Source organism: Phalaenopsis equestris, unplaced genomic scaffold (assembly GCF_001263595.1).
Source record: "Phalaenopsis equestris unplaced genomic scaffold, ASM126359v1 Scaffold233290, whole genome shotgun sequence".
Classification (NCBI taxonomy): domain Eukaryota; kingdom Viridiplantae; phylum Streptophyta; class Magnoliopsida; order Asparagales; family Orchidaceae; genus Phalaenopsis; species Phalaenopsis equestris.
Window position 1 is genome coordinate 144,734 of NW_018251241.1, and position 27,051 is coordinate 171,784.

The 27,051-nt window shown below is 35.7% G+C and overlaps 1 protein-coding gene across 1 annotated transcript in view; it reads right to left on the bottom strand.

Annotated features, from left to right (window-relative positions):
• Window positions 1-27,051, bottom strand: part of LOC110038615 (chlorophyll a-b binding protein, chloroplastic) — a 34,114-nt gene that overhangs the window by 2,189 nt on the left and 4,874 nt on the right. Inside the window, exon 3 of the mRNA XM_020743504.1 lies at window positions 18,461-18,498. Within this exon, the coding sequence (XP_020599163.1) occupies window positions 18,461-18,498 (38 nt within the window). The remainder of the gene's footprint in view (window positions 1-18,460; window positions 18,499-27,051) is intronic.

Sequence of the window (27,051 nt, forward strand, 5' to 3'; positions counted from 1 at the left end):
CCAAAGTGCCATTTTACCGAGAGTTAGCGCTTGAAGCGACAGATTTGGTGCTTGTAGCTCCAAAACCTAGAACAGTGCGGTCTTAAGCAAGTTGGCGCCTAAAGCGCCAGAACCAGTGTCTGAGGCGCTAGAGACGACTTTCTGGTATTAATGTGGTTCAGGACAAATTTTGCTCGAATTTTGAAAGGGCCAATTATTCTAAATGCCACATGGAGTGATTCAATGCATCTAGACACTTTGAAAGGTTCTTTTATGAAGGAATATGATTCTCAGATCAATAGGCATGTCTTTTGAAATTCAAAAGAGTTGACTTTTGGATAAAATTTTGGAGAGAGATTTGAATTCTTTTTAGAGGGAGGCAACCTCTAATAAAAGAGAGGTAAGTCTAGAGAGTTAAGTCTAGGGCATCAAAGGAGGGGTTGAAGAGAGGCTTGAGGGAGAGAGTTCGAAGAGGCGAGAGAAAGAGAGAGAGAGAGAGAGAGAGAGAGAGAGAGAGAGAGAAATAGAGAGAGAGAGAGAGAGAAAGTCAAGTGCTTGAAGATTTTTTTCATGGATTGTAAGAGGAGAGGGAAGGTGAGAGATTTCTTTTTTATTACTCTTCTAAAAGAGAATTGAGAGTGCTTGTAAAGAGGAAAAGTGCTTAAAGAGAACTTCTATAGATTTACTTAGGAAGGATTGTGAGATGAGTTGTGTCTTTTACTTTTTTATTTTTGTTAACTTAATTTTTATATATGATAGAGAACTTCTATAGAGAGAGAGTTTATCAATGTTTTTTTGTTTCCTTCTCATGAATTCTGAGTAGTCTTCTTTATCCATCTCCATACTTTGAGATATGATTTTGTGAAGAATTGATTTTGTTTTATACGGTTTTAAATGTCAAAAAATTTGTGATGATTTGAACTTTAATCTTCATTTACTTTTCGATCTTGTCAATTGAAATGTTAAAATGTGTTGAGAAACATAAGTTTCGAAAGGATTATGATTTCTACAACATAGTGAGAATCACATTTGATTTCATGGGAGATGATGTCATCCATGGAGTTGAGTGCAAATAAATAGGGAAATATACTTTGTTGAATTCAGAATTGTATATTTTAAGGTGACATATTAAAATCCTCATTTTGGTCTAGTTGATTGGAAAGTAATGCAAGATTATTAGCCCTCAAGTGAAGGAGTAATGAGAGCTCTGTAGTGCTAGTCGATATCCTCCTAGCCTAACCACAGAATTAGGGACCAAACTCTGGATTAGTTAATGTTTTTTACGCACTTCGAAGCAGGTAAAGAATGAGATTGCTCCTATTTGACACAAAATAATTATATATATATTTTTAAATGACTTTAATTTCTTCACAATCCATATACTCATTGTAAAGGGGAAGGATATTTCTTAAATTTGAACTCTTCGTCTCAGAAATTTTGTTTAGTTTTCATAAGTTTACTTCTAAAGTTTAGCAATTAGTTTTACACTAATACTTTAGATTCAGATTTAGTACTTCAGTTTTGTAGTTAAAATTGTGATTTACATTATAATTACAAGAATTTATCTATAAGCATTTTCAACATCCTTGTGGGATCGACATCTAGGACTTCATTAGAACCTTTTATTACTTGAGCGAACTTGCATTATTATTAGAGGATTTGATAGTTTAAAGGTTTTACAAGAAAAAAATTATTTTCACTAAAGTTAATTTTTTAAAATTTATATCGCATATTTATTATTATTGCTGCCGTGTGTATTTTGTAATATGGAAAAATATTTATAAAATAATACACACAAATTTGACTCGCATCAAGTTTTTGGCGCCGTTTTCTAGAAGTAACGGAAAGGGTTAGTAAATTATTTTATAATTTAAATCATTTTATTTTAACTAAAAAAGTAGTTTAAATATTTTCATATTTTAGTGTGTTTGCTTATTTTAATTGCCTACGGTGTTTGTTTATGCATAGTTTAAGATCTGAAGATTTAGTACCTTACGATTTGGAGTTAGAAAGATTGGAGTTAGAAAGATACGATTTGGAGTTAGAAAGATCTATTAGAAAAGTTCAAAAATAACAAAAGGAGACAAATCATTTTAGCAAAATGGCTTGTAACTCAAGTAATGCTGGAAATGAAAATGAATATCATCAGAGAACTTTAAGAGATTATGTTAATCCTACAGCAGATAAAATTCAATTGAGTATACAAAACCCTGTTGTAGCTGCTAATTCATTTGAGCATAAACTTGCTGATACACCAAAATAATATGCAATTTTAAGTTTATATTTTTGGTGATATTGCACTTTTAAAAAGCATATTTTCATGTTTTTTGTTGCAGGTATATCATTTTTAGGCATTTGGGGCAAAAGTAGTAAAAAGAACGAAATTTGGAGCCAAAACAATGAATTTTCGAATTCTGGCACTTAATGCTCTAGATTGGCGCATGATGCTCAATATTGGCGCATGACGTAGTCTTCAGCAAACTGGCGCATGACACTCCAGATTGGCGCCATAGGCACCATTTGACGGAGAGTTGTCGCATGATGCGCCAGATTTGGCGTTGGATGGGCCAAATTTGGTGCCAGATGCACCAGTGATGACTTTTTGCGGATTAAGGTGGTTCAAAACGAATTTTGCATGAATTTTTAAAGAGACATTTGTTCTAAACACCCCTTGGAGTGATTCAATGCATCTAGACACTTTGAAAGGTTCTTTTATGAAGGGATATGCCTCTTGGATCAATGGACATGTCTTTTGAATTCAAAAGAGCTGACCTTTGGATAAAATTTACTTGAATTCAAAAGAGCTGACCTTTGGATAAAATTTTGGAGGGAATTTTGAATTCTTTTTGGAGGAAGGCAACCTTTAATAAAATAAAAGGAAGTCTAGAGCTCAAAGAAGGGCGGAGTTTGGGGTGGCATGAAGAATGAGAGTTAGAGAGAGAGAGAGAAAGTCAAGAGATTGGAGATTTTCTTCAAGGATTGTAAGAGGACAAAGAATGTGAAATATTTCTTCTTCATTACACTTATAAGAGAGAATTGAGAGTGTTTATAAAGAGAGAAAGACTTGGAGAGAACTTCTAAGAGTTTGCTTATGAAGGATTGTGAGATAAATTGTGTCTTTTATTTCCTTTGCTTTATAAACTTATTTTTATATATGAAACTCGTGTTTTGTCGTATCCTTCTCATAAATTCTGAGTAGCTTTTTTATCCTTCTCCCTATTTTGAGATATGGTTTTGTAAAGAATTGAATTTATTTTTTTTTGGTTTTAAATGTCAATAATTTGTGATGATTTGAACCCTGATCTTCATTTACTTTTTGATCTGTACTTTTTGATTTACTTTTTGATCTGGCCAATTGAAATATTAAAATGTGTTGAGAAACATATGTTTTGAAAGAGCTATGATTTCTATATGAGGAGAATCACATTTGATTTCATAGTAGAGTATTTCATCCATGGAGTTAGATGCAAATAAATAGAGAAATATACTTTGTTAGATGCAGAATTAGAGATTTTAATGTGACCGATTAAAATCCCCAAATTGATTTTATTGATTGGAAACTGTTCCTAGATTGTTAGCCCTTAAGGGAGGGAGTAGTGGGAGCTTTGGAGGGGCAGGCACGAGTGGCAGCCAGTATCCTCCCAGCCTAATCACAGAATTATGGACCAAACTTTGGATTAGTCAATGTTCTTTATGCACTTGGAAGAGGGTAAAGAATATGATTACTCCTATTTGACACAAAAATAGTTTATATATATTTTTTCAAATGAATTTAATTTCTTCACAATTCATATACTCATTGTAAAGGGGACTGACGCTTTCTTAAATTTGAACTTTTCGTCACAACATCTTAGTTTTAATTTTTAAAAATTTACTTTTGAAGGTTTAGCATTTAGTTTAGTTAACTTTATTTTTCAATTTTTCAATTTTTCAATTGTATTTTAATTATCATTCACTTGTTACTTAATATTCAAACTTCACACTTTACTTTTTGTATTTTTAAAATTGTACTTAACATTATAATCTTAACAACTTATTTCTAGGCATTTCCAACTTTCCTGTGGGATCGATATCTAGGACTCCATTAGAACTATTTATTACTTGAGCAATACGTATACTTGCATTATTTTTAAAGGGGATTTGACAGTTTAAAGATTTTTAAAAGATAAAACTATTTTAACTGAAGTTATTTTGTTGGGATTAATTTGCATATTTGCTATTGTATATGTCGTGTGTATTTTGTAATATTGAAAAATATTTACAAATTTAACAAACTAAATCCACCCGCATCACCTACTATTATCCAAATGGTTCAGAATAATTAGTTTGGGGAAACACCAACTGAAGATCCAAACTTACACCTTGCTAGTTTTTTTAAACTTGTGTGCTACATTTAAATATGATGAAGTGTTGAATGATGTCGTCAAATTTAGACTTTCTCCTTTTTTTACTAAGGAATAAAGCTAAGATATGGTTAAACTTGTTGGCACCTGAATCTATCAGAACTTGGGAAAACTTATAACAAAAATTTTTATCTAATATTTCTCGACTTAAAAAATTGCTAAGCATAGAAATAATATTACATCTTTTTATTTGTTTGAAGGAGAATCAATTTATGAAGCCTGAGAAAAATTTAAATATCTCATTAGGAAGTGTCCACATCATGTGTTGCCAGATTGGTTAATAATTCAAGCTTTTTGTAATCGATCGGTTGGATCTCCTAAATCAATAATTGACGCTACTACTGGTGGATCATTAATGTCAAAACTATTTGATGAACCATATTTTTTAATTCAAGAGGCTACTAATAATTTTCAATGGCCCTCTGATATACCAAAATAACATGTTGATTTAAGAATACATTTTATGTTTATTTTTGGTGATATTGTACTTTTAAGAAGGGTATTTGCATTTTTTTGTTGCAAGTATATCAATTTTAAGCATTTAAAGCAAAAGTAGCAAAAAGGATGAAATTTGAAGCCAAAACAACAAATTTTGGGATTTTGGGGCCTGAAGCGCCATTTGATAGAGAACTGGCGTCAGAAGCACCAGAACTGGAGTCTAAAACACTAATTGATAGAAAGCTGGTGCGAGAAGCACCAAAGACAACTTTTTGCGGATTAAGGTGGTTCAGGACAAATTTTGCATGAATTTTGAAAGAGACAGTTGTTTTAAACACCCCATAGAGTGATTCAATGCATATAGACACTTTGGAAGGTTCTTTTATGAAGGGATATGTTTCTTGGATCAATAGACATGTCTTTTGAATTCAAAAGAGTTGACTTTTGGATAGAATTTTGGAGAGAATTTTGAATTCTTTTTAGAGGGAGACAACTTCTAATAAAAATAGAGGAAAGTCTAAGGCTTGAAGAGAGTTTAGAAGGGGGTGGCAAGATGAGTTTGAAGAGAGAGAGTGGCGTGAGATAGAGAGAGAAAGTCAAGGATTTGGAGATTTTCTTCAATGATTGTAATAGGAGAGGAAAGGTGAGAGATTTCTTATTCATTATACTTCTACAAGAGAATTGAGAGTGCTTCTAAAGAGAGAAAGTGCTTGAAGAGTGTTGTTAAAAAACGACGGCAATAAAGCAAAAAATTGGAACGAGAAAAATTGCACGCAGAAAAACACCAGAATGACACACATATTTACGTGGTTCGACAAATTTGCCTACATCCACGGAGCTGCAGAGGATTTATTTCTTCGATGAATTACACCGTTGAGCGCCTCGACGTTTATAAGAAAATCTCTATTTTCTTCTCTCCCTTCCTCTCTCTTTCCCTTCCTCTCTCTCTCTTCCTCTCTTTCTCTTAGCTCTCAAGATGACTTGACTTGGTCTTGCTGGCTTTGCTTGGTTTTTTTTCCTTTAAACCACAAGAGACTATTTATAGAAACCATGAGAGCGGTAAGTGGGAGGTAGGTGAGCGGTAGGTGGGATGCAGTAGGTGAGCGGTAGGTGGGTGTGTCAGGTGGGTGCGGTAGGTGGGATACTTAAATAAGAAGCTAATTAAATTTGGTGGATCAGGTCTCCACATTACCCAACAATTCTCCCACTTGGAGACTGAGACACTGAATGCATCACCTACGAGCTGCATCATCTACTAGCTGTACTGACATGTTCCACAAACATGATATCCTCCACCTCTACAACTCAAATCCCTGGTCTTCATGCCAGAAGACCAGCTGAAGTTGAGCACAACTTCAGCTTCTCACGAGTAACACCCTCAGTTGACATATCACCGTCAAAATAGTCTTGTACCACCAAGCTCTTTCCTGGGTTACTCTTGTATCTGCTTACAACTCCCACTGTATGAGCAATATACTTCCTCTATTGAAAGCCCTTTTCAACAAGTCCAGCTTTGTACCTCATACTGCCACCAAACACAGTCTTCACCCGGTACACCCACTTATTGTGCAATGTCTTCTTCCTTGGTGGAAGTTCTGCTAGCTTTTAAGTCTGATTCCCTGGCAGGAAATCCGTCTATTCCTTCTTGGTCAGCTCCCACTTGCTCGAATTCTTATCTTGCAAGATTTCTTCATAACTCTGTGTTTCCTCACCATTTATCTGTACAAGGTCCGGTTTTCCTGCCTTTGGCGCTCTACCACTTTTCAGGAAATTGACCTTCTTCAGCTTCCCCATAATGCATCTCTGACTCATGTGTCCTCGCCTGAGTAAACCTGTATTCATATATAGTGTGTCAGTTTTCTTACCCCGAGCAAGTACTAAGGCTCCTTTGGTAACCATTCAGGTGCTATCTGAGAACACTATCGAATGATAACCATTATTGAGCTGCCCAATAGATTTGAGGTTTTTCTTCAACACATGAACGTGTCTGACCTTTTGCAAAGTCCATTTGCTCTTGTTAGAAAGTGCAATATCAACGTCTCTCATTCCCATCATGTCCAGAGCTTTTCCATCAGCCAGATATACCTTCCCAAAGTTACCTGCAACATAATTTTGCATTAACTCCCGACGGGAATATGTATGAAAGGAAGCCCCTGAATTCAATATCCAGTCATCAACAGAACTGTAAACTGCCAGAAATAGTGCATCCTGTATTTCTTCAGTTACAACATTAGCGTCATCATTTTCCTTCTTAGGATTAGGATTCCTGCAGTTCCTTTTTATGTGGTGTGGCTAACCTTATCACAATTCCAGCAGGTTGCCTGCTGACCTGACTTTGATTTTGATCTTCCACGATTTGAGTTTTTGTCTTGTGATCACTCTATGGAATCAACAATTAGTGCCGAACTTGAACCCGAGGTCTTGCCAGAATCTTTGCTGCGCACCTCCTCAACTAAAATCAAATCACAAATATCATCATATTTAAGCTTAGATTTACCTGCAGAACTGCTAACTGTCATCATCATGGCTTCCCAGCTATTTGGCAATGATGCCAACAATATCAACGCACGTATCTCATCATCAAAATAAATTTCAGCAGACGACAACTGATTTGTGATAGTATTGAAATCATTCAGGCGTTGAGCAACAGACACACCTTCCACCATCTTCATGTTGAATAACTTTTTTATTAGATGCACCTTGTTATTCGCCGATGGCTTTTCATACATACCTGATAAAGCCGCCATGAGATCTGCAGTAGTCCCAACCAATCTCAACAGGATTAATCTTATAACCCCCAGAACCTGTCGATCCAACAGATTACATTCCACCTCGTCCATCTTTTCTGGTCGCTTTCCCAGTAACGGAAGATGAAGTTTATTCCCACAGAGGTAGTCCTCTATCTGCATCCTCTAGTAAGCAAAATCTGTGTCATTGAACTTCTCGATCCCCGATGTCATCACTTCGTCTCCGCCCATCGTTCTTCCTTAGATACGAACCCAAGGCTCTGATACCAGTTGTTGTGAAAAAACGACGACAATAAAGCAAAAAATTGGAACGAAAAAAATTGCACGTAGAAAAACACCAGAGCGACACACATATTTACGTGGTTCGACAAATTTGTCTAAGTCCATGGAGCTGCAGAGGATTTATTTCTTTGATGAATTACATCGTCGAGTGCCTCGACATTTACAAGAAAATCTCTATTTTCTTCTCTCCCTTCCTCTCTCTCTCTTCCTGTCTTTCTCTTAGCTCTCAAGATGACTTGGCTTGGTCTTTCTTGCCTTTATTTGGCTTTTTTTTAAAACCAAAAGAGACTATTTATAGAAACCATGAGAGCGGTAGGTGGGAGGTAGGTGAGCGGTAGGTGCGATGCAATAGGTGGGAGGTAGGTGAGCGGTGAGTGGGTGTGGTAGGTGAGCGGTAGGTGGGATACTTAATTAAGAAGCTAATTAAATTCGGTGGACTGGGTCTCTACATTACCCAACATAAGAGAACTTCTAGAGATTTTTTTAGGAAGGAATGTGTGATAAGTTGTGTTCTTTTATTTTTTTATTTAGTAAACTTGTTTTTATTTATGAAATTTGTGTTTTATCATATCTTTCTCATGAATTCTGAGTAATCTCCCTTATCTTTCTCACTACTTTGAGATATGATTTGTGAAGAATTGATTTTGTTTTATACGGTTTTAAATGTCAATAATTTGTGATGATTTGAGCTCCAGTCTTCATTTACTTTTCGATCTGGCTAATTGAAACGTTAAAATATGTTGAGAAATATATGTTCTGAAAGGGCTATGATTTCTACAACATGGGGAGAATCACATTTGATTATGTGGGAGAGAATGTTGTCCACGGGGTTCAGTACAAATAAATAGGGAAATATTCTTTGTTGGATACGGAATTAGATATTTTAATGTGAAAGATTAAAATCCTTAATTTGATCCAGTTGATTGGAAACTAATACGAGACTGTTAGCTCTCAGGAGAGGGAGTAGTGGAAGCTCTAGAGTGGCAGCCGGTATTCTCCCAGCCTAACCATAGAATTAGGGACCAAATCTGGATTATTCAATGTTCTCTATACACTTGGGAGAGGGTAAAGTAGAAAAGGGTAAAGAATAATATTACTCCTATTTGACACAAAATAATTTTATATATTTTTAAATGATTTAAATTTTTTACAATCCATACATTAATTGTAAAGGGGAATGTTGTTTTCTTAAAATTTGAACTCTTTGTCACCAAAACTTTATCTTGGTGTAGAAAAATCATAAAAATAAAATAAAATATTTCTGAGCTCAGTGAATAAAGGAGAATTTAATAGACTAAAAATTAAAAATATTTATTAAGTATTTTATTTTAAATTAATTAAAAACATTAGAGACAAAGTTAATTATAATTAACTAAATATTTTTCATAATTACATGAAATATTGAGGACTTATTCTTAATGACCCTAGGGAGATTCTCTGATTTTTCCAATGTCAAGGACACCCCTAGCATCAAAAGTCATAATATTGTAGGAATTTCACCATCTATTTATTAAAAAAAACTATATAAAATAAAATAAAATACAAAAAAATATAAAATCAAGTTAGTTGTGTTCATTGAGGCCAGAGGACCTTAGAAAATAATATGTTTTATTTAGCATTTTTTTAAAACTTAATTAAAAAATTAAATTGTGTAAATACAGCTCAATAAATCACAAAAATACCTCTGACTACAGAAAATAACTCTGTGATGTTTCCAAAAAAAGTCAAAGTCGAAAACTTTTTTTTTGAATATGAAAATGTATTTTTTAAAAGAAAATAGTAATTTTTGCTTAAAATAATTATAGAGATTAAAATAAAAATTAGAAAATTATAAAATCAAGTTTGGGGTGTTCTTAGAGGTTATAAGCACCTAGAAAAAATTAAAATTAAGGTCAAAATAAAAAGTTCATTTTTAGTTATTTCTTAATTAAAAAGAATTAAATGATATTTAAAAATTACACTAAATAAATAAATATACCTCAAAATGTAACAAATTACTTCTTGATAAACAAAACCTCTTAAAAATCCTTTCACATATTTTTAAAATTATAAAAATAAATTTTAAGTGGTTAAATGTATTTTTCTATATCTTTGATTGAAGTAATTATAAAAAAATAAAAATCACAAAAAAATAAAATAAGTTTCTTTGAGTTCTTTGAAGTTAGAGAGATTAATGAAAAATAGGAAAATTAATTTTCAAAATAGAAATATATTTTTAACTTTTTTGTTTACTAAAATTAACTATAAATCATAAAAAATTAATTATAATTCAATAATTCATGAAAATTATCCCCAGTCGTTCTTCGACTCATAGGAACAAAACAAAATGTTTTTAAAGATAGAAAACATGTTTTGATTAATTAAATTAATTAACATTAAATATAGATCAAACTAATTATGACAAAAATAGTAAAAGTCAAAAAAATCTAAGTTCTCCTCCGTTGTTTCAATTAACTCATGAGTAATATACCAACAAAGTTTCGTAGTCATTTAAGTTAAATTAAAGAGTTATGGGGTAGGAAACCCTAGGGGCAAAATTATAATTTTAAAATTTTATACTAGAATTAAAATTTAGGTTAAACCAAATGATAAAAGGGTAATATTTATGATAATTAATCCTCTGAGATGATTGAATACAATGGTAAAAGGGTAGAAAGCAATTCACACTATTTTCTACCAAAGGTATAATGGTATTTATTCAAATTGTTGAAGATCGGAAGATAATTAAGTTTAGATGATCCAAACATTAAGGGGCATAAGTTAAGAAGATAATAATCCACTTATTTGAAGCCCCAAGCCAATGATTAAGAATAATTCAATATTTTAATAAGAATCAAACACATTTTATAGAATTTTTTCAAAAATATAAATTTATCCTTAAAAGTTCCAAGAGCTTGCAGTGAGTTAGGCCTGATCTCACATCATATAAAGAGGATTAAAAAATTAGAAATAAGTTATCATAAACATCCTAAAGCACTACAAGCTCAAGCTCAATTGAGAAGAGAGAATTAAATTCCCTTAAGCAATTAAGCTCACTCATAGGAGTGACTACCCACATAAATCTCAAACGTAAAACCAAAGGAGTGACTACTTGCCCCACTCATGGGTTAATTGAAACATGAAAAATTGAGCATAATTGAAAACATTGAAATGAAAACATTAACTTAATTAGGGTCGATCAATTTAACAATATAGTAAGACCAAATGAGCTTAAAAAGGTCCAAATGATTCTAAAGTTGTTTAGCTCATTCCTTGAACACCTTTACAAAATATTGGACATTTTGACTTAAATAAACTTATTGAAGAAAATCATTCTCAAAACTTTAGGGATATACCGAGATATAATTCGGGACCCTTTCAACTTAAATTATTAATGAAAATCGCGTCAGTACCTATCCTCCAGTAAAGCACAGTGTTCAAGGGTGATGGGCCTTGAATAAAGTGTCTAAACCGTTGTGGGCAATTGGGAACATTTTAAACGCCACATTTAGATCATCTGGCTGATATAAGTTAGATGGTCTTGGTGGTAAGGACAATGATAAAAATGCTTATGCGTGCTAAGAGTCGGATGTTAGAATAATATCTCCTACCTCAACGATCTTCGGAGAGGCGATAAGACCGAGGATACTATTCACAAACTTTCGGTAAGAGGTTGCTCGTGATTTTCTTAGGTTGTCAAAAGTTCTAGTCCTATTAGAGTAATTAACTTGTGGACTATCTAATTTGCCCAAATATTTATATAAACATAACATAACAAAAAAAAGCTTTTCTTGTGACACAACTATTTTTAATTGTCGAGTAAATGTTTAATTTTATATGCATGACGAATTAGGGATTCTAGATGTTATCCTATAAAATTAAAAACATCATGTTTAAATATAAATCCGAACAACAGAACAGCTTAGGAAGTCATTAAGGTATTCCTCAGATCTATGACATCCCCTACTTTAATACTCATTCGACTCCTAAAATAAATTTTTTTTTAATCCTTTCCTACTTGACTTTTTATGTCCTACCTTGAAAACATCGACTTTGAAATCTTGTAGACAAATACTTATGATCATTATTGAGAGTTTTTATAAATGACTTCGGTAATTTAAGAAGTAATTAACTATATCGGGTTTGCCTCTATAGGAAACTAAAGAACCTAGGTAATATAAACATTATCTAATCTCTATATCACATAAGGGAACTTGTCAGTCACACATAAAACATTTGCAGGTCAAATGAATGCAATAAATTTGTTATTTTATTTAATCAAGCCCGCTGTCAAGTAATATGACTATTCCTCAAAAAAAGTGCATTACAATAGTATTTTTCTCGGTTATTTAAACTATTAAAATGTATGATATCTTTTTAGTCTCATTTTTAAAATTACAATTATATTTTCAAAATTACACACACACACACACACACACACACACACACACACACACACACACAGAGATATATATATAGATATATATATATATATATAATTAAAATTATTTTTCAAAACTACAATGCAACTGACGACCAAATCCTGACCGACACCAGGTCACCATATGTAAATGTTTTCTCTTATACATTCTTGTTGTTGCATCGAGTAGTCCCCCTTTTAACTTCTTCATGCTAGAGAGCTACATCGGTTCGATCTTTTTTTAGTAGGTTGAACACGAGCATCATCCTTCATCATTAACCTCCTACCAGTTGGTGAGATTCTCCTCATCAAATGTGATGGCTATGATAACCTTATGACTGTAGTAATTTTAATTCATTTGCAATATTACTGCCACTCCATGGGAAAGTATGTAAAAAGTTTTCCCAGTCACTTATGATGGGATTGTTCGAATGACACATAGGAAAAACGAAAATAAGTTCACCCAATTGCCTTTTGCTTTTCCACTTTTTTCCTTAGTATATTTAAATTTATCTTGATGAAAGCCTCTATTTGTCCATTTATCTAGGGAAAATGTACAAATGTGAATTAAAGGTTAACTCGCTAAATTTGGAATAGATATTTTTCTCATTCATCCAGGAATTGTGTTCTATTATTAGTAATATGTGTCAAGGGCAAGTCATATCAGCAGATAATGTATGTCAAGATAAAGTTCAAACAATATTCGTGATAATCTGATCAAGGGTCTATACTGCAATCCAATAAAAATCAGTCCTCAACGACTAAATGGAATTTGCATTGGCCTTTTGAAGAAGCAAAAGTCCTTAGGATATCAATCCTCAAGATGGCGAAAGCCCAAAAAATGATAATCGGTTGTAGTCTATTGATCAATTACTGTTGTAGTGGGGCATGGTTTCTGACACTGCTCACATCTACTGAAAAACTTCTTTACATCTTTTGTCAGGGTCAGCTAGAAATAGCCTTACCAATGAACCCAATGACCAAAGCTTTTCCTCAAGAATAACTCCCACAATAGTTAGAGTGCACCCAAAGAAATTTCTTCCACCTCTTTTTCCTTAACACACTATTAATCTTTGAAAATTTTTGCCTTGTATTGTGAAAAATTGAATTTGAATTGGTCATTACTTCAAAGATCTTTCCAATTTTTAGATATTGGATTTAAGGATCCATCTAACTCTTTGTTATCTCAGCTTCTACCTTCATGGCCATGGCTCTTCAATAGTCAACTAGAGATGCCTCTTGAGTATCCCCTCCTCGAAGAAAATGCTCTTGGATAGAAATTCTGCCCGCTTTATTTTCTTCCAGATCGATATGCTCGATCCTAAAGTTGGAAAACTTCCATATCTCCACCCTATCCTTATTCAAGTTTTTTGTCAACATTTTGTCTCTGACCATGAATCCTCCATTAATATGATTTACTACTAGTTATGAATGTAATTTCTATAAAAGATGTAGAACGACCATTACGTAAGCTAGATGAGGGTTGGCTATTAGTGCTTCATACTTCACATAATTGTTGGTGACTTAGAACCTGAGAACGACTAAATGGTAGAGATGCTCTCTTTTCCAAATACTCAATTTTAGTCTGAATCCTGTTGTCACCTAACTTGAGGCTTCATAGATGTACAAGTCTAGATTTGGTTGCTTGTTATAGATTCTTCGCTTGGTTGGACATTTTTTGGAAAAATCTACTATAAGTTTTGCTATAACTTGAGCTTTAATCACAATTCAGGGAATGTATGTGTTATCGATTCACTGAGCTCTACAGTCCACATCATGAGTTGACTAGAATGTTTTGGCCTAGTGAGCACATATTTGAGATGGTGATCAATAATGAACTTGATTGGATGCATCTATAAATATGGTTGGAGCCTGTGAGTAGAGACAATTAGAACAAATATTAACTTTTTCATGATAGGGTACCTGACCTCAGTGCCCTTAAGAACCCAACTAGTTTAAATATTAGGAATTACCTTCATGCCTCCTTCCGAACAAAGATTGATCTGTTGACTTTGGGCCTGTCTCCCAAAAATAGAGAGTTCTTCCTTTGGTTTTGGGTATTATAGTTAGCAGTGGTGAGGCTTGTCTTAAATCAAAATGAACCGACTAAGCAACGTTATCCAGCTGACTAGCTTTTGCACCTCCTTAGTGTTCCATGGAGAGAGCATATTCAACAACGCTTGTACTTTCCAAATTAGTTTTTAAACCTTCGAGCGTCGGAGGTATCTTAGATGTTTGTCGGCAAAAGCACCAAACATACATTTTTGTTGATTTAGTTTGATTGAATATTTTCTGAGCGTTTGTAATATTTCTTTTAGATAAGTTATATGTTGTTCAGCTGACCGAATTTTGACTTAAACATCATCTACATAGACTTTAATATTTTTTTTTCTTTTTGAGTTGAAAAGATTACATCAATTAGACGCTGGTAAGTAGCCTAATGTTCTTTAGCACAAAGGACATTACCCCATAACAGTGCATTCATTTATTCATAGTGAATGTCATTTTGTCTACTTTGGCCAGATGCATCTTAATCAGATAATGGCCGGTGAAAGTGTTCAGGAAGCTTATCAAAGAATGGTTTATTGCTAAATCTACAAGAGAGTCAATCCTCGATAGAGGGTAGCTGTCCTTCGAGAAATTATTATTTAGGGTCATGAAGTTCATGTACACTCTCCATTCTCCATTCAACTTCTAAACAATGATTAGAATGGAGACCCATACTGGATACTGTACCTCTCAAATGTAGCCCGCGTTCTTGATTTTTGGCACCACTCCATTGATCGATATGACTAACAATATGGCCGATTTTCTTAACTTTTGCTTTACCAGTCGGGCAACTAGATCAATTTTCAGACTGTGGCACACTATGTAGATAAGAATGATGAACATTTAATATTTGATGAGGAAAAAAGCATCCTGATGCTCTGGAGGAGATTGAATCAACCAATTTCTGTGTCAAGCATCAACAACTTCACAACTTAGGAAAAATGTAAATGTCGCTCAGTCGATGAAAGAAATCTCTATAATTTTTTTTGTTATTTTTGAAACCCCCTCTAACTACTTCCAAATGTTGAATGATTCATGTTCCACAATATCATCCGTTCGGAGGTAGAATGTTCGAGACTGCTTCATGTTGCCTTAAATGGTAACTATCTCAACTCATATGAAAACTTTACCGCAACGTGGTATGTGGAGACCACAGCTTTAAAATTAATGAGTTGTGGGTGACTGAAGATAACATTATAAGATGGTGGTGCGTTAACCACTAGGAAGTCCTGCATGTTGGTGAATTGGTTGTCACCTTCCCCTCAAACATAGATAGCCTTATTATGCTCAGAGCTTCTTTTTGCTCTCCAGAAAAATCATAAAGTGGGCCAGTCAGTTGCGCCAATCAGTTACCTGATAAATGCATCTTATCAATGATTGGCTTTAACATGATATTCTAAAAATTATCAGTGTCAACTAAAATACTATCCATCGAGTAATTGTTTATCATTGGCGTGACCACAATGGCATCAATGTACGGATTCCCCTTCGCAGGAAAATCTGTGTCAGTGAAAACAATCGAGGGTTGAGGCTTCAAGTTCAAAGCAAAAGTGACATCATAAAGTTCCCTCATTTGGAGCCTCATATGATTTCCCTACCTGGCTGAGTCTCCTAATAATATGGCTGGCACAATCCTTGCAACTTGGATATAAGTGGCTCATATAGGTTCCTTAAAGTCAACATTTATTGGGGATTTCCCTGTCATTGGGTCAACTCCTCTGGGAGAATGAACTCCATGAGATTTCCAACTTAGATTAACTCGTCAATCGTATTTTTGAGGTATTTGAACTCCTCTATGTGGTTTTCGTGGTCCTTTTGGAATTTATAGATCTTGCTCTAGTTCTCATAAGTGGAGCATTTTTTAAGTACTCATTATCTTGTATGGCCTCCACTAACTCCATCATTTAAATACTCAACTGAGTGGGTTTTTGTGTTTTTTGATTGCTCGATGATTGGTTGTTTGACCAGCTATGTCTGCTTCAATACATTTTTCAACCTCTCAATTGTCACGAGGTGGCCGACTATCTTCACGTTTAGGTCACGGATCATCCTTCAACCTCCATCCATCATCTAAAGAGGCCCTCTTCTGAAAGTGGCAGTCGAATTGTTCACCTTTCCGATAGAGCGAGTGAACATACACTTCAGCATTAATGTTATGGTTGGCTAACTCCAAGAGTTCAGCTAGGTCATTGGATTATCATCTACCAAGAAAATATTTGAATCATTTGCTTATTAGCCCTTAGAACTAGGTGGTTGTACTATCGCGGGCTCCAAACCTCGTACATCCAGTATTTCTTTCTGGAACTGAGAGACATACGAACAAAGGTTCTCATTTGATCCTTGCTTGACGTGTCACAATGCCTGTGAGTTTTTAAGAAGCTTTTGGGATCTAGCAAATTGTTTCATCAACATCTTCTTAAATTCACTGAAGGGCTGAATCCCTCAGAGTGGTGTAGAATGCCTGACATCTTAGTGCATAAAGGATTTTGCAAACATAGACGGCTGACTCAAAGGAAACTATGTGGTCGGTCAGATAACTTTGATCCTTGTAAGATTCCAAAGATGAAAGTTTGAACTTTCCCGGTGGCTCAACAACAATTATCTACTTGGAGAACACATCCATAGTTGACGGTAGACCTCCATTTCCCATAATCATGGCTTGACCCTCGGTGTAGTCCAACCATTATCTTGGTAATGGGAATCTTCCGTTCTTTCTGCCCCATGAGCCATTCGGTAGCCTTGGAGTTCGGGTTCTTTTCGAGGGTTCTGTTCTTAGGGAGTTTGTGCTCTTCCCTCGAGTAACATGCAGGTTAATTTCGCCATCTAACCTGTCATTTGATCTCAAAGTTCTTTAGTTTTTATTGCACAAATTCTCATACATCCTCTATTTTTAGATGTGTGTCAAATGAGTTCTTTCTCTATGACATGCTTCTCTTCTTGTTGATGACATGATTCCACACTCACCACAGTTTTTGTAATATTGAATCCAAATAAACTTTATGGATCACAACCAAGGTATAGAGCATTGGACAAATGAGAAAAATAGAGAGAAAAAAGAGGGGGGAGAGAGAGATTAGGAACACATGAATATAAGTTTTGAGAGAGTTAACACACTAGTCATTTATTAGATAAATGATCCCCCTTTTTATAGATTTTAGGGGCATATAGTAAAATTTCAAGTATATCCTTATTTTATTAAAGATGCTACAAGTCTTTATTACTAAGTTTCATATTTATAACTAACGCTGAGATACTTTCATATACGTAGCCGACATTGGTATTGTTTCGTGTCTATAACTACTTGAAGAGGGGCATTTAATGACTCGTTAATCTTGTCATTCTATTGAAAACCTTCGGTCGATTGGGATACCTTCTTCTTCTGATAGGTCATCATCGGTCGTCTCAATGAAATCCTGAGTAGAGGCTCTTCTACATATGATGGGCAGTTCTCCTTATACAAGGACCCTTCTCAAAGAATCAAGAAGGTGCTTTGTGGGGTGCCCTCTAGCCATTTTTGTGAAGAATTACAGAATCAACAAAGGGAGATGGTCACGATCGATAGTTCCTCGGATTAATTGCCTTTTATTCATTCGTTCAATTGTGCTTCCGTTTGGTCGTCTCAGGGTTCCGACCAAAGGAAGTGACAATTGGTATTTTCATCGTTTGACTATGTCGATAAAGTGTCTTTGGTGTTCATAAACTAGATCTTTTGAATTTTCTCGAGATTCGTGTGGTCATATTTTTGGTGTACAATAGGAAAATTTACATACTTAGCACAATAATATATTTACATATCTCATTGAAAAAAATTCATACTTACATACATAAGATTTTGCTGCTTTAAATATATGCATGAAATAGTGTAATTCACTTTTAAGAAGTGGTGGTACAGTTGCTTCTAATGTAATATTAAAGATTCGAGTGTTATATGTTTAAATAATAAAGTTTAAGGGTAAGACATATAAAGACAAGTGTTGTGGATTATGTTCGTAAATGCCCTAATTTAAAAATATAAAGTGATCTCAAATGACCCCCTTAGTATTTGCGCATTAATATATTTTTAATTATGTGATATAAGCCATAGGCTCTAAGATGAACCAATTTCAAATTCTAATTCTAATATTTAATACTGTATAGAAATTAAGATGGATTAAGAAACATACCAAGGCCAAGTGGATCGAAACCAAAGTCGCCAGGAAGGCTGCAAACAAGGAATTTGATGATTACAGCGGATTGTGAAATAAAAACTCGATAAAGGATGGCAGCACTCGGTACTAAATTAAATTTTACTCAAATAGAAAATGTTAAATCGTTAAACTAAGAAATTTAAAAGTTCACATTCAATCACAGAAAATAATGTTAATCGAGCATAAAATCAAAATGATGTTACGCCATCCGGGATGGAAGGTATTTCATAAAATGTTTTTATTAGAGGTCAGGGAAATTAATCTTTAATGGCGACAACTCACTAAACCCCAATAGCTAATCGAGTTTTCTCAAGAAATATTTGAGTTAATCATTAATCAGTGTAAGAAACGGCATTAACTCCTAAATTTGGAAAAAGAGCTAGAAATTATTTGGTTCTCCATGATTCGTACCAGTTTTTATCACAAAATAAAAATAAAAATAAAGAATAAAATCATTGTCTCATTTAACGGATATATATAGCTGTGCAAAATTTATGTTCAACCTGCAAAGCAAAACGAGCATTTAAAATTCTTGAACTGATTTGGATATTCCGCTTTATCCACCTATGTTAATCTTCAAAATGATTTACCAAATTCAAATAGGTAAAGATATTTTATAAATTTTACAAATAGAATGAGAACATCTTAATGCTATTTTGTGGAGCAAAATCTTATTTCCATGTAAGAAAATAATCCACTCTAGATATCATTTTTGTTCGAGGTCAAAGGATAAAGACAAACAAAATCAGTGGTAGAACCAGTCTTTTTCTTAAGGTAGGCAAAGCTGCTCTCTTATCCTAAACACGAGAGGAGCTAGGGCAACGAAAGATAAACTGATACTTCAGCAGGGGCAAAAATGATTTTTTCGGATGGGAAAAAGACCAAATTGCTTTCAAATGTAAGTAAAAATCTAAATTTGTGGGAGAGCAATTGCCCTCTAGAACTTATGTGAGTCCACCTTTGAAAAAACAACTAATATTTACATACTAATATATTCAAGAGATTTAAATTATATATTTTTTTTATTTTAAGCAGTGCTTTTTTTTTAAAATGTGATGTACTTCTCCACAATGAAAATATAATGAAATCTATTATACCTGGCAATAAGACATGGCATTTAATTTGGTGAACCTAATAAAAATTTTTGCATTTGAATTTGCTAAGTTTCATTACTACTTTTATTATATTGTTTTTTGCTCTTGATATTTGAGTTTGCTTTCTATCTAGTTCCCAATATCTAGGAAATCTTCTACAATAATTTTCGTTGCAATCATAGCCTCCAAATAACATAAGAAATATCTCTGCAGTCGTTGGATCCAAATCTATTTGGAAGACATGCCTAAAGAATAATGTGTTAGATGAGAAAAGAGAATAGAATCCCTCACACCCCTCTTTTTATGAACCGTGCCAATATGCCCTTTACTTATGAAACACCCTCTATTTATAGGAACACACTGTTGAACAATTATATCTTGAGGCCCTAAGGCTTTAGGACAAGTTGAGGGCTTTTTAGTCACCTCACGTATACAATATGTGGGATCCACTACCACCAATACCCAGCTCCAGGCCGGGTGGCAATAGCCGGTGTTACCGGGAAGCCATGCAGAAATGTTACGATCTGGCTGGACAGCTGTGAGGCTGAGCGGATGTGGGACTATGCAGATTATAGGCTGGGATACCATCGATTCGGATTAGTGACCATGATCTTTGTGAATTTATTCGGGCAATACCCCTCCTGAATCTCCCAGAAATATATCGTCCATCCGGGCAGGTTGGATGTTGTCAACTGATTATGAGACCTGAAATTTTCCTTGAAAAATAGTTGTGAGCTACACACCTGTCGACAGTCCACATATCATTTTTACGATTCATGTCAACATTGTTTCTGATGTACATATTGAAGTTCTTCGATTCTCTTGCTCCTTGATGGTAACTATTTTGATTAGAACAAGGGAATCTTTTAAAACAATTTAATTACATTCATAACTATTAATGTACAGTAATTCATCTCTCCTTTCTTTTTTTTGTTGAGGGTTTATTATAAATGGAGCCCCGGAACTTATCTTTAAGATATCCTTTGAGGCTTGTCTTGTATTTTTACCAGTGAGGTTCAAGATTGAGAGCGGGAGATCAACTGCATCCATTGATGGGGAAAGTCAAGCATTGTTCATCTGATCAATGAAAGACATAACAAGATCTGCCCTAGAGATTAGTCGTTTGGATGGGTGCATTTTTATTGGAATGAAGTCTTTAGATCTGGTGATTAGAGAGGACTCTTCCAATTCGAATAACACTTAATTTGTGGGTGGGCCGTGAGGATTGAAGGCGGTTATCCCATGAAGAAGCGTTGTGTGGCTGGAGAGAAATGTTGTGAGGTCGATTGATCTATTGGGTAGAGCTGTTCGTTTCTCTGCTCATCCTGAGTTAGGGGAGGATGAGATAGCGAGTCTTCTTTCATACTGCCGCCACTAGGGAAACAGGTGGCTGACATTCATGGAGGAGCTCAGAGGTTCAATGTGGTAGATGTTTCCTTGTGGCTTTCCCGTCAGAGGTGGGGAGTAAGGTTCATTCTCTTGCTACCTCATACTCGGATCAAATGACGAAACTACCTCCCAGTGAAAGGGAGAAACTTAAAATCTCTCTTGATAGGAATGTGTTTCTCTTTGGTGTAGTGGATGGTCTTGATCCTGCTGAGGGTTTGCGCCATTCTGGGAAGGTTGTTGGGAGTGACCTGAAGCGTCAAGAAACTAAATTCTTGCAGGTGTCGGAGGGCCCTGGGTCATCTTGCTTGATTGAACACTGTCCTCATAGTCTTGAGGTTCCATTGGCTGGTGTGTATGATAATATTGGCGACCCATGCTCCGAGCGACGGGGAGAGGAAATAAGTGCTTCTCGGGCTCTTAAGGCAGCCTTCAAGGCGAGCGGAATTCAGTAAGAGCCAAAATTTACAGCCTTCCACGAAAATATTTCAGCTTCTCGTTCATTACTCGAGATGAGTAAGATAGATTTTGTTAGTATAGGTTTTTTGCTAACGTTTAAGCAGTTAGCTCAGTTGGGGTATTCTCTGGCTCAAGCCAGAACTGATAGTGTTATGAAATTTTTTATTGTGGAATACCATGTTATACGCAGTCAGATATGTTCCACTAATTGGTAAGCTAATATGTGTTCTATTTACTAAATTATTTATCTATTTTTTTTCTATGTATATTAGTACCATGGCACGCGTGTTTGATTTGACACTTTTTATGAGCTTTATAATAATGGTGCTGCTACACTGCCCTAGCGGTGTTTCGGTTTTTGTGTATTATTATAAAGCAAAGGGTAGAGTGCATGAGCTTCTTGCAAAACTCCCCTCTCTTTTTATTTATTTTTGCCCTTTCTCGAGCAATGGCTCCCCGATACTCTTCCAAGCTCTTTAGTGTTAGTTCTCCTGGGGTTTCATCACTTATCTCCGAGGGGCAACTAGTGGCTTTACTGAACCCGTTTGCTTCTTGGTCGGATGTTGTACATCATACTACTACCAAAGGGGAGAAGTCAGCCAGTGACTAAGGAGATTACTTGGTCGTCCATGTGGAGTTGTTGTTCGTCACTCCGCCAAGGTGATAGTGAGGTTGAGAGTGTTATTTGATAATGTTCACATTTATTCTGATATGCTTGATGGGAGGGAGCTCTTCGTCCCTCAATTTAGGAGTAGAGATGTGATTAATAGAGTTTTGTGGCTCAGTGCTTCAAGAGGTATGAATGAGGATCTCTGGAGATGGTCAGACGATACAGAAGAGAGGAGGGTTGAGGCGGCTTCGCCTAAAGTTGAAAGAGGCCTAGGGTGAAGGCCTTCAGAGAGGAAGAGGTCTACTGCTCAACTAGGCAAATTCTCCAGCAGATCTTATTACGGTATGGGAACCCTCCGCCTTCTGTGTGTTATTATAAATCAACGGGTCAGGCGGATGAGCTTCTCTCGTAACTTCCTTCTCTTTTTATTTACTTTTGCCCTTCTTGTGCAATGGTTCCTCATTACTCTTCTGAGCTCTTCGACGTCAATTACCTTGAGGTTTAGATGTGTAGAAAAACAAGCTTAATTTCATTTCTATTTTGCACATTTTTATAAATGAAATTTCACATTAAAGAAGAGTATTTTTAGGTTTTTCTTGCAGATACAACAAGTAGTAGAAGTGGAATTAAGTGGAGAAGAAATGGAGTAAAGAATAGCTGATTTGGAGCAATTAATGATTCAAAGGACCAACGCCTAGGCACCACTTACTTGGGCACTTAGGCAACATTGCACAACCGAGCAGACAATGAGGCTAACGCGTAGGCACTAGTCTAGTGACGCGTAGGAACCAACATTTGTTGGGCAGTCTTTCAGCAGTTCTCCCCATAAAGTGGGGAGTTATTTACAGGTTAACAACAATTCTTTAAGGAGATGGGGAGGAGGATTTTTGGAGAGAATAATGAGAGAATAGTACAATTTTTTATAACAGAGAATTAGGGCATTTAATTAGAAATTTTTGGGAGATTTGAGAGGCATATTTTAATGAGATTACTCAGCAGAACAACAAGGGTCTAGAAGATCCTAGGAGAGGATTCTCAGCGCATTGTAAAAAAAATGAAGCTGAGTGTTGTGCATTTATATTATTGTATTTTTGTAAAACAAAATTACTTAGTAGATTTGTTTTGTGTTAATAATGCTTTGTGGGTTTTTCTCCATGTTTAGTGAGTAGTCGTTTCACCTTTCTCTTGTAATGATTATATTATTTGTGTAGTAATTGCAGAATGATATTAAAATTGGTCTTTAATATTTAATTTGATGAGTATTCATCAAAGTTCATTTACAGTGAGTTACTGCATTCAAGGTCGTCAGAATTTTCAGGGTCAGATTTTGAAAAGGTGGTTCCCTCAATTCATGCACGGGAGAGGATGGGGGAGACTGGCATGGCTTTTATTAATCCACGGCTCAATGTGTGTCTCCATCACATGTTGTTCGCATCTTGAAATGCAATGAAAGAATGGAATATGAGCTTAGGGTGAGAGAAGATCTAGGTCGTAAGAGGAAAAAGAAGTCAGTCAATGTAGAGACCGTAGCTAAGGCCCCCTTCTCCCCACTTTCCCGCCCAGAGTAGGTCACATGGATGGACGGTTTGAGAAATGTGTTCGGGACTTTAAGTAGTAGATATTTGATGGTGGATACTGAAAGAGATTGGTTCACTGGTCTCCCCACTAGGAGGCAGTCAACCTTTCAAGTTATTTACTAGAGGTGTCCCAATCTGTGGGTTTGAATGCCATCTTTTCCAGTTTGAGCTGGAAGGAACTCTACAAGGTTTCAGGAAGATGCAACGTCTTTCCTTTATTGTTTCCCATTATCTAACCAAAGCCTTGACTCACGAAGAATGAAAAAGGTGAAGTGTCGGTTAGATGGTGGCTGAGATATCACTAGCAGAAGGGGGAGGTGAAATAGAAATTCAATAGTTGAAGAAGATGGTAGAGACTTGAACCCATAAGTGGGAGACCTGGGTCAGGGAGTATTAGAAAACATTTATTGTCCTGACTACCATAAATAATTACTTAGAAGAGCAGATATCGGAGATGCCCCCGTGAGGGGACCGAGCAGAGACCATGTGGCTATGTTAGGGATGGTTTCACTGCCAAAGTTAAAGAATTAGAAGAGACAATGTTAGGGATGGTTTCACAGACTGAACATGTGGCTACAGTCTTAGATCATATCCAAGTGGGTCTCCATATTACTGTTGATTGTTTCGTGAAAGTTGGTTGAGTGGATCCAAAGTGGCGTAATATTGAGAATCTCACCTCCCTTATTGTTGAATCTAACAATTAGATGGACTGGCCTGGCGAAGACGGAGTCGATGATGGCAGTGGGCTTGCGACCACTAAGTGACCTGGCATATATCTTCTATTTGTTACTTTTTTTTGCTTGTAATTGCCCTATCTTTGGCCATGTTGTAATAATGTGCCCCCGCCTTTTTTTAATTTTTATTAATGAAAATTGGGTGTTTCATAATTTTTCACTTTCTCTCCTCACTTCTTTTGAATACATGTATGTCATCAAGCATTCTTAAGGCCTCGACTGGTAATCCCAATTTGTGCACAACAGGGCGATCTTGGCGCCACGACCGACTTTGACAAGTACGCGACTGGGAAATCTTGTCGCCACGGCCGGCGATCTTCGATTTATATGCTTTCGGGCAATCTTGGAACCACAATTAATAATCTTTGATTATTATATAGTCGAGAGATCTTGGCACCGCAACCAACTTTGATAAGTTTGTTGTCGAAGAATCTTAGCTCCATAGCTAGTGAACTAAGATCTATAGGCGGCCGGATAATCTTGGTGCCCCGTCTGGTATTCTTCAATTAATATACGCTGAGGTGATCTTCACGCCCCTGCTTGTAAACCTTGATTAGTGTGTATCCATGCAATCTTGGTACCCATACCTGTAAACTTTGATTAGTATGTAGTCTGATGATCTTGACACCACGATCGGCTTTGAAAAGTATGTAGTGAAGCAATCTTGGCTCTGCACTAGATGATCTTAGATTTAGACGTGGTAGAGCAATCTTGTCACCATTGTTGGTAAACTTCGACTAGTATGCAGTCGGGCGATCTTGACACCCCAGATAGTAATCCTTGATTAGTGTGCAGTTGAGTTATCTTAGTGGCCCCGACTGGTAACCTTTGATCAGTATTCTGTCAGGCGGTCTTAGCGCCAGAGCCTTCTCGGATAAGTATGCGACCAGGAAATCTTGTTGTTAGAGATAATGATCTTAGATTTATATGTGGTCAAGCGATCTTGGTGCCCCAGCTAGTAATCTTTGATTAGTGCACAACTGTGTGATCTTGGAGCATCGATTAGTAATCTTCGATCGGTACATAGCCAGGTGATCTTGGTACCCTGACTTGTAACTCTTTAGTTCATTGGATATCAGTTCCCCAAGCGATTGTTCTCATATGGAAAAAATTCTTTTATTTCAAATGAGAATGACATTTCAATTATATACCTTATTAGGAGAAATGAAAGAAGGATTCCATGTTATAAATTTTGGTAGAATAATCTTCATTTTTTATTACTTTAATAATATAATTTGGTGGAAAAAACTTTTTGAGGTCTTCTCCACTCCATGTCCTTGGTATTTCATTTCCAGTGTGTGTTTTCATTTTGTAAGATCTTTGTCCAGCTTGACAATCAATGATGTAAGGCCCATTCCATGTTTGATCTAGTTTTCCTATGGCTTGTCCCCGCGTAGCTGGATCAACATTCTTTAGTATCAGATCTTCTTAGAAAAAAATTCTTCACTAAGATGTGGTAGTTATAGTATTGTGTGGCTCTACTTTTAAATTCTTCCTGTAATTAAGCTATTTTTTCTTGGATTTCTTCCATGAGGACAAGCATGAGTGACACTCCATCACCATTTTCCTTCTACCAATCTTCAAGGTCCCCTTCCTCAAATGTCGTTGTTGTTGATGAGTAGATGAGCTAGCTAGTATTTCTTGATGTTCTACACATTTCAATGGATGAAATTATATTTTAAGAAAGTAAAATTTGTGTTTATCTTATAGGAACAACAAGAAATTGAAGTCGAGAAACTAGGAGGAGAATTGGAACATATAAGAGCAAAGTGGCACTGACACTTAAGCGACAGACCCTTGGGTGCCTAGGTGACAGTCCCTGCCATACCAACACGAGTGGTTGGTGCTTAGGCTTCAACCATTTGGCATTTAGGCATCAGACCCTTTGCGCGCTTAGGCGCCCTTTCATCCCTCAGCAGATCGAGAGCCTGATACCTTGACGACTAAGCGCCAAAAATTGCCTAGATCAATTGATGCAGTTCAAGAACCCAATCATGTGAATTGTGTGGGGATGTTGGGGAGTTGTGGAAGCTAATTTAAAGAGTCTATAAATATCAGCACATTAGGGACTTAGACAAGATTGATGCTAGTGGGCTATTGAGTGGGTTTTGCTTACTATGAGAGCCTTTCCTCTTCTTTCAGTGCAGAGGATATAAAAAGTTCAACAAGAGCAGCGACCAACGAAGTCAGGAAGTGTGTTGATTGATCCATCTTATGGTCATTGTAAATGATAGAAATCTAAGTCATCTTGTGTTCTTCCCTTGTATTTTAGTTGTGGGTATTGTCTTTCTCTTGCTTCAATGAATCTATTTGGTATTTTTATCAAGCTTCTTGAGTAGTCGTTCCACCCTTCTTTGTGATGATTAAGTAGGATGGTTGAAATAATAATTGCATAGTATTTTTATTACTTTAAATGGTGATAAGAAATCTTCAGGGCTTAATTTAATTTTTATTCTGGCTAAGTGAATTATTAAAATTTGTTGTGAACCATAAGTCTTGGGACCTGTGGGGTATAGATTGATTTGCCTTGTGGAGAGATGCAAATGTTAGGGAAGTATGTTTTGAAGGCTTAGTTATGGGATTTATGTGAATAAAGTCATTTCTAACCAAGCTTCTTTATGCACTCAGGAGAGGGTAAGGAAGACTATTGCTCTTATTTTTCACCAAACTATTCTACTTGCAGTTTTCAATTTCTAGAAATCCTCTT